The sequence below is a fragment of the Microtus pennsylvanicus genome, chromosome 8 (assembly GCF_037038515.1).
Source record: "Microtus pennsylvanicus isolate mMicPen1 chromosome 8, mMicPen1.hap1, whole genome shotgun sequence".
NCBI lineage: Eukaryota > Metazoa > Chordata > Mammalia > Rodentia > Cricetidae > Microtus > Microtus pennsylvanicus.
Genome location: NC_134586.1, coordinates 18,421,897 through 18,431,290, shown reverse-complemented (window position 1 = coordinate 18,431,290; position 9,394 = coordinate 18,421,897). Strand labels below are relative to the sequence as shown.

General features: G+C 40.8%; 1 protein-coding gene across 1 annotated transcript in view; it reads left to right on the top strand.

Moving 5' to 3' along the window:
• The first annotated feature begins 342 nt into the window (after window positions 1-342).
• LOC142855954 (C-type lectin domain family 2 member D11-like) overlaps window positions 343-9,394 on the top strand; it is a 41,581-nt gene continuing 32,529 nt past the window's right edge. The window contains exon 1 of the mRNA XM_075982631.1: window positions 343-631. Coding sequence (XP_075838746.1) covers window positions 556-631 — 76 coding nt within the window. The 5' untranslated portion in view covers window positions 343-555. The remainder of the gene's footprint in view (window positions 632-9,394) is intronic.

The following is a 9,394-nucleotide window of genomic DNA, read 5'->3' as shown; positions in this document are numbered from 1 at the left end:
CATTCCCGGAGAGGAGAGAAATGTATTCACTGACTGTGGACAGTGTGTCTCCAGCTCTCTGCATTCTGACTCTGTCTCTCAGAAATTCAGTCTCTGGCTGGGCAGTGGTGGCACACGCCTTTAATCCCAGCACTCGGGAGGCAGAGGCAGGCGGATCTCTGTGAGTTCGAGACCAGCCTGGTCTACAAGAGCTAGTTCCAAAACAGGCTCCAAAACCACAGAGAAACCCTGTCTCGAAAAACCACAAAAAAAAAAAAAAAAAAAAAAATTCAGTCTCTGGATCCTTAGCTCATAGCACATAGAATTCTCTGACCTGGCTGGTGCCCCCTTTCTTCAGCAGTCTCCTCAAAACTCAGAGTTGCAGTATGGGGCCGACTTTTTCAGAGGATCACTGTCCTTTGTGTGAGAGACAAAGCAGGAAAGAGTACGTGTGATGAAACGTACACGTACGGAGCGCCGTGGGAAACGCCCCTGAAGCAGAGAACGGTGTTTCATCGTCTCCGCGTTTACAGTTCCGTTCCTCTGGTCGCTGAAACTCAACTCGTCGGCTGTGAAATGAGTGCTGCACAGCCTTCAGAGGCTACTGTGGGCATGCTCAGTACCACAGACATTCTGCAGGAGGGCGAGCTGGGTATGTATTTAATGCATATGCGAACGGAACTACAAGAGCAGAGAGCTGTTTGCCAGGGACCGGAAAGGAAGCAGAGGGCAGAGGAGCTGAACCTGAAGCTGAGAGCCTCTCGCAGTGGGATTCTGCAGAACCAGAGAATGCAGACAGGAGTTTAGTTAGCTAAGAGATTTTTTTTTAACAGTGGTTATTCTTTTAGAGCATATAACACTTAAATAGTTCTCGTGCAAGCGAAATGAACAGTGGATTGCCATACAAAAGCCGGAGCCACGTTTTTTTGGGGGTTTGGAGGGTTTTTTTTTTTTGTTTGTTTGTTGTTTTTTTTCTTTTGTTTTGTTTTGGTGTGTGTGTGTGTGTGTGCGCGCGCGGGCGCGCGCGCGCGCGGGCTCACTTAGCTTACTAGCCCACTCTCTTCCCAGGGATCTGGCACATTACACTCTGGTCAATCATGCCGAGTGAGTCCCTGTGGAACATGCTTGCTCTACAAAGTCCAACGGCAAAGGGGAATTTAAACAATAACAGCTCTGTAGTGCACAGTGACAAGAGGAGCCTGGGAAGCTGGAGCCTCTTTTTTGCAGATTCACTCAGATGGAAAAGGATGTAAGGAGGAGGCAGGAGGCCTGGGGTGTAGGCTAACCCCACCCAGGACCAAATCCTCTGCATTTTGAGATCCTAGTCAAAAGAATATAATGGGTTTTCTACTTTAGTCTTCAAGAAGAAAGCAAAATTGTGTCTCTTGAGTTTTGAAAATGTCTATGTTTCATTACATTTCATTGTTTTATCTTCTTTTTTCCTTCTTCCCTGCCCCTCCACCTTAATTGTTTTCATTTAGGAAAAAATACTGGATTTTGGGAAAACAAGACATATTTACCAAAATACCAAATTCATGACAAAATATTAATGCTTATTACTTAAACCAAGTATTCCCCAAACTGAAACATTGTTATTATTATTATCATTATTTATTATTATCGTTAACTATTGATGCTGTTGCTGCTGATTGACTAATTCTTTGAGACAGTCTCCTACTATTTTTCAGGCTGGCCAATAACTCTTGCTCCCTTTGCCCCAGCAGGGTTGAATTTTGTAATTAAATGCTTACGGGGGGGGGGGGGGGGGGGAGGGAACAAGCTGGTTGGGAATGTGGAGCTCCTGTCCAAAGGGCAGATGTTATGTAACTAGAGGCGTTGTGCAACTTGTAACTTGTCTCTCATTTGAAACCATAGCTGGTTCTGTGAGTGAAGCAGGTTTTTGTTTGCTTATTTTCAAGACAGGGTTTTCCTGTGTAGCCCTGGCTGTACTGGACTCACTCTTGTAGACCAGACTGCCCTCAAACTCAGAGATCTGCCTGCCTGCCTGCCTCTGCCTCCTGAATGCTGGGATTACCTGGCACTTTTAAAAAAAATAAATAAATAAAGTTAAAAATCAGCAATGCTTCCTTTCTTTGTTTATTGAGAGATCATTTCTAACACTGCATTAGATTTTAGAAGGAATGCATGTATATACAGTATGAGAAAGGTGGACAAAAATTTACCATTTATGGATCAAAATGAAACAGACACCATCAGGTTTTATACTGCTGTAGATACAGTGGGTGACCAGAAAATCTTGCTGTTGATAACGTATATGATATGTCTGGTATGGAATCCTGCTGAAACCCAGTGCAAGGAAAAAGTTACACCGTTTATGAACCAAAATGAAACAGACAGTATCAGATTTCATACCACTGTAAATATGAAGGACTATCAATAAATCTTACTGCTGAGCCGGGAGGTGGTGGCACACGCCTTTAATCCCAGCACTTGGGAGGCAGAGGCAGGCTGATCTCTGTGAGTTCGAGACCAGCCTGGTCTACAAGAGCTAGTTCCAGGACAGGCTCCAAAACCACAGAGAAACCCTGTCTCGAAAAACCAAATAAATAAATAAATAAATCTATCTTACTGCTGATAATGTATATGAAATGTCTGATGTGGAATCCTGCTAGAAGCCAGGATTACATGCTTGAATTCTCTTTTAGAAGACATATCAGGTATTGTTCTTTAACACAAGCAAAATTTTAAAGGTTGTTTATTTTTCTTTTCTGTCTTCCTTTCTTTTCAATTGGCATTTTACACTTACCACACACTTTCATTGTTTCATTGAGGTGACTTCATTAGAAACTCCCTCAGCTATTTTCAGGAACATTATACATTGTTGTAAACTCTATTCTACTGTGCCTTTGATACCAGAGCTGATAACTCTTTATAGCAAATATTGCCTCCATCTTCTCTATTCTCCCAAGCCCAGTAAGAGATATTTATAACTTAGTGTGTATTACGTCACTGTTCACAATAACCAGCACATGGAACCCACCTGCATCCATTTACATCCATCACTGAATAAATGAGGAAAACTGTGATACATATAAAAGAGAGGATGAGGTGACATCTTTTGTGACAGTGTGGGTAGACCTGGATGACATGTTGAGAAAAATTAGTCAGACATGGAAAGCCTGATGCTGCTTGACAGCAGAAGGAATAACTAGGAGTATGAATTGTCTGTTCAGAGTTTGGAAGAGGTTTTAAGCACAATGCTAAACTGGGAGATCATGGGTAAGTCTAGACATTCCAAGTTTGAATGTGTTTAGAAATCTGGTGATGGAAGTGACAAGAGGAATAGAAAACTGATGAAAATCAATTCTCACATGCAGACCAGTGTTGGATCTGGGTAGTGACTGCATGAGAATTTAGCATATTTTTCTTTATTTTTGTATAAGCTTACAATTCCCACCAGTAAATGCCTTGTTTTAAGATGATAAAAAAAATAGAAAGAAGAAAGAGTGAGAAATGTCTTACAGATTAACTGATGTTAAGGAGACCAGTGAAACAAACGGGTCATTATTGGGGAGACTAAAGGACACTTTTACTATCACCTTAGTACGAAGAAAAAAATAGAAATCATGATAATTGAGTTTATAAAGACATTTTTGTCTAATATAAACAATAAATGAAGGTTGAGAGTGTGGTATGTAGTCAAATCCACAGGACGTTATAAAATGCTTGCAATCCTCTAATCCTAAGTATCACCTTTCTTCTTAGTTTTAGCACCAGTTCTCTCCTGACGTGGAGATGTATACTCATGTCAGACATAATCTCATGTCTCCATCACCGTGAAATATAGACCTATAACTTCACTCAAATTCCTCTGATGCACATTGCAGATTCTTCCCAGTCACTTCTTTCTTCTAACCTGGCATTTGTTGTTCCGCAAGCTGTTCCCATGGATCCTACAGTCTTGTAGTCTTCGCACTTATCTCTTCTACATAGTTATTAACCATTCACCTCTTTATTAAACCAATCAGAAAGGGCCTTGGCAGAGACACATCTTCACAGTGTACAAATATTCTGTAACACAGATATATATGCAGGCAAATCAACCTTATGCATAAAATGAAAAATAAAATTAAGAAGAATGACAGAGGGCTGGAGAGATGACTCAGAGGCTAAGAGCACTGGCTGCTCTCCCAGAGTTCCTGAGTTCAATTCCCAGTAACCACATAGTATCTGTAATTAGATCTGGTGCCCTCTTCTGGCCTAAAGGCATACATGCAGACAGAACATTGTATACATAATAAATAAATAAATCTAAAAAAAATGCAAAAAAATTTTTTTAGAAAAAGAATGACAGACCTTGCTTATTTCTTTTAAATGCCCTATATCCATAAATGTGTTGGGAAGAGTTCCTTCAATTCCTATCCTGTTGAGAGTTTTGTTATTTTTAAGTACTATTATTTTTGTTCTCACAATTTTGGTAAACGTGTTAAAATGCTCCCATATTTCACCCATTATGTCAATGTCTTCTATTATATTTATATGTGTGCTTTGTAGATGATCCTTATGTAGTCCAGGTTGGCCTCAAACCTCCTTTGTAGGCAAGGCTGGTCTTGGACACCTAGCTCTCCAATTTCTGTCTCTCTTGTACTAGAATTGCAAAAGTGTACCAACATATTTGTCTTGTTGACTGGAACAGGAGTTATACAGTTATACTGTCCCATGTGGAAGCTGGGAGCCAAATTCTAGAAGAACAACAACTGCTTTTAACCTCTCAGCTCTCTGTATCTCCAACATCTTGCTGATCCCTGCCACCTCCAACTCCCACAGTGTTTCCCTCAGTCCTAACCAGTCTATTCTTAAGAAACTAGCTCCACAGGTGTTTTTTTGTTGTTATTTCTTTTTCATCCTGATCTTCACACTTTCTGTTTCTTAGCTCTTTACTGGCTCTTGGTTCAATAACTAGAAGACTCCATGGCAACACTTCTGCTTCCCTTTTTTCTACTTTTCAAAGACATCATTTCCAAGTCTGGACATTCAGAGAAGGGTGTTTTCAGAGGAGGAGTATAAGTCAAATCTACAGATGATTCTGAGTAAAAACAGCTTTTTCCCTGAAAGATTCTTGAGATTGATCTTCTTATATTTATATTTTCCAGGTAAAAAGCTTGAAAGAAAATGTCTCAGAATCATCTCCCCCGTGTCTCCTCCTAGGCCTTACTGCTGCTATGCAGTGATCATGGTCCTCACTGCAGCTGTGATTGCACTTTCTGTGGCTCTGGCATTGTCAGGTGAGTGACATTCTCCAGATCCTGCAGCATTCTGTCCACATCCACACTGTCAGTTACACTTACTGAGCACTGTGAGCCAGGCACTGTGTGAAGGGCAGGAGAGAAAACACACTGGATGTTCCTGTTCTGTGGGATATTAGGGTAGAGCAGGAAGACATAGAGAAGGAACAGCACAGGTTGTGGTGTGCACAGGAGGCCAGGCACTGCATAAGGAAATGATTCTTTCCCTGGGAAAATGGCATTTAGTAACCGCTAGAGAGATGTAGGAGACATATATCTATCTTGGGGAACTATTCATAGTAGAGAACAAGGGAAGCAATTCCCAAAAAAGAAAGTTCAAGGAAATGTGAGGACAGAGATGATACAGCACCTCCCCCCGTTACCCATCATGCCAGTTCCCATGGTCAACTGTATTTTGGAAAAGTATCCAATGAAAGGTTTTTGAGCTGATCAATTTATGGGATTTTAGAATTACACTGTTCAGAAAAGTGTAATAAAAATTTTGTATTGTTGCCATCTGTCTGTGGGGGTCTTCTTTTCCTCTTGGCCTGTTGACTATCAAGTTGAGAGGGAAAAGATGAAGAAGGGGTGACAGAATGTTTTGTATAGAGCCCATGAGCAGAGATGAAGGGAGGCCTCTGGGAGACAGACTTAAGTGAATTAGCTCAACTTTATTCAAAGTATAAGGAATATATAGGATTAAGGAACCTGGAGACAAACCGTGGTGTGGTCCTATCACAAGATTTGGTATGTGGCAGTAGGGTCCTTTAGAACAGATTTTCTAGCATAAGTCTTCTTAGCAGGGCTCTGTATCAAGGGTCAAGCTAAAGATGAGTCAAGCATCTGGTTTTAAAGACAGGCCTCTGGTTTAGAGATTTTCAGATAAGGTCAGTTCTCCAGGCCCAGGGACATTCTCCAGATAAGGATAGATAGAAAGCAGGAAGCTTTGTTGAGGAAGGAGGAAGCTCCATATTGTCAAGCTTAGAGAGAAAGCTGCTAGGCTCTGGCATACTGTGATCACTAATGAGCCAGCATGTATTTCAACATATATGAAATCCCTTATTGCAACAGGTCTACACTGTATACACTACCTTCCCAATAGTCCTCACTGATATCTCAGTTATCAGGCTGACTGTTAAAGTAGGTGTCTGTACAAAGTAATTGTTGCTTTAGCAACCCCTATTGCAGTAAATAATCATAAAGTACAAAAAGTGAGGATATTATAGAAATTTACTTTCTGTGTGCCTTATTGTCAATGAGCACCTGAGAGAGATTGGGGTACAGGCCTGAGCTGGGACACCATTAGCTAAAGGTCCATAATCCTAAGGAGAAGACTCCTACAGATCAGTTAAGAAAACTACAGTCAAAATCAAGCCTCACATCTGAGCTTAGTAGGCTATGCCAATTCTTGTTATAATTCATTTTATTGTCCAAATTTTAGGAAGAAGGCAAGAACAGGACTCAATCAAAAACGCCCATGCTTCTTGCCCAAGAGACTGGATTGGATTTGGGAATAAATGTTTTTATTTTTCTGAAAACACAAGTAACTGGACATTCAGTCGGAACTTCTGCATGGCACTGGAGGCCCATCTAGCTCGATTTGACAACATGGAGGAGCTGGTAAGAAAGGATCAGGAATTGTTTTTTTTTTCTTATGTTCAGTTGAATATGTATTGCCATATGTATTGCCTTGCGATAGGCTGGTTAAAGATGAAGTATGAGGAAGGATCCCACCCCTTGCAGATGGAGACATAGAAAACTTGTGAGTGTGTGCCGTTTGCTGGTGGTAGCCCTTCTGATTGGAGTCCTGAAACATTCAAGAATCATTTTCTCATGTAGTGCTCATAGTCAATACGGAAGTTTGGATATGCCATTTTACTGAGATACCTACTGATCATGAGCATTTTTCTCCAAGCTAGCAAGTGCTGCCTCCTGAATGTGGCAACAGTTAATAACTGGAAGGGGAGGCTTAACCAGGAACTAACCCAGCCATAGAAGGATATGTTATTAAATTCGGTAGTTTAATTGAAATGAGGTACTTAAGAATTATGACTGTCAACTGGATCCACTGAGAACGGAGGGCTATTATGGCTCCAAAGGCTGTGTCCCTCACTTATACTCTCCTGTCATCTAATGGGGAAGCTGTCGTATGGGGACACTCAAGGGTCATCTGAAACAGAGAGACACATATGCTTTCCATGTCTTATGACAGAATTTCCTGAAGAGATAAAAAGGGACCTTTGACTACTGGATCGGCCTGCACAGAGAGTCACCAGAGCACCCTTGGAGGTGGATGGACAACACGGAATATAACAGCTCGTATGTTCTCAAACCATTTTCCTTCTACTGTGATCATTTGTTGTGAAGTGTGTGAATTGTGTCTATTAGAGAGGAATGGCTGTGTCATGTGAAGCCAGCTGTACTGACTTGGAGGTATATTGGCCATCATTTCCAAAACCTTTGCTCAGTGTGATTTTCCTCAAAATCTTTAGCATGATGATGGCATTTAGGGTAGCTATTGTCTTCTCCATCACTAATTTAAATTTCTTTGTTGTTGATAAATGTCCTGTGTGGAATGTAGAAATAGCATTAGATGGGCAATGAGACTTCAAGAAGCTACTGTATAAGGGCAAGCCTGAGACCCATCAGTCCACCATGTGTCTGGCTGCACCTGTTCACAGAAGCAGAGGTTTCACATCCTTGAAAACCTCCTCTAAAATCTAACTAGAGAGTATCCAAGGCAATTTTTTAATATGAACATAGATGCTTTGAATGGAGCATTATAGACCCAGTCTTGTCCATTATTAAAGTCCATTCAGAAATTTACTAAGAAGTGGTTTTCCCCATATCTAAAATGCTTTAAAACAGAATTGGAAATCATCCTCAGAGAGGCCACCTATGGCTGTAGTTCATTTGAAGTGGGTAGCAAGCACTAGTTAAATTCTTTGTCCACAAATTAAAGGGTTGGTTCAACTTGGATGAATGTCAAAGGTACTGTGTTCAAATCAAACCCTGAGAATGAAAAAGACAGTGGGTACAAAACTAGTGCAGATGAGTTTCCTGGACTCTGCCTTTGATCACATTACAAATAAGCAGTAGAGACAGACAAGATTTCACTGAGGAGCGAATGCAGTTCTGGGCTCTGCAGATTTACTGTTTTTGGTTTATTTTCAGGGTTCCCATCCGAGGAGTGGAAGACTATGCCTACCTGAACAACAACGGGATCAGCAGTGCCAGGATCTATGCAGACAGGAGATGGATCTGTAGCAAGCCCCATAGCTATATCCTCCAATGCCAAATTCCTTTTGCCTCTTTCTAGTCTCTAATATCTACAGTTGCTGCTCTATCCCCTGTTTGCTAACATTGTTATCAAAATAAATTGGCTGCCAACTGGGTCACAGGAACATCCAGGCATCATGCAGCCTCCCTGATGACAACAGGTCCAAGAGTGCTCCTGAGACAGCAAGTATTTGGCAAGAGGTGGTATGTGTTCTGCAGGATCAAACATTCAGCCATGATTTAAATCTTCACATAAACACAGACAAGCATGTCCATCTAAAAAAAAGAATTGAGAATATTTCTTTACATCCAAATGAGAAACATATTGGAGAACTGCACAACCAGGGGTTTAGAAGAATATAAATTAGATTGAAATACTTGTTGGCACTCATACTTTAAGCCAAAAGTACAATTAATGTTAGTGAACCCTACTTTTATGAAATTAAGTTATTGTTCACATAGTGCTCCTTTTAAATTTATTGCAATTGCCCTTGGAATTTAATAATTAAAAACAGTTGGACAGTGATGGTACACATCTTTAATCCCAGCACTCAGGAGGCAAAGTCAGGTGGATCTCTGTGAGTTTGAGACCAGCCTGGTTTACAGAGGTATTCTAAGAGAGATAGGGCTTTTACTCAGAGAAATTCTGTATCAAAAGCCAAAACCAAAAAACTAAAAAATAATAAAAATATAAAAGGAAGGAAAGAAAAGCAGCAGGGAATAGTGTCAAAAGTCTTTAATCCCAGCACTCAGGAGCCATAGGCAGGTGAATCTCTGTGAGTTCGAAGCCAGCTTGGTTTACAAAGTAAGTTCTAGGACAGCCAAAACTACATTTAGACATCCTGTTTCATAGGGAAAAAAGAAAACGAAGAAATGAAAAGCAGAAGGGC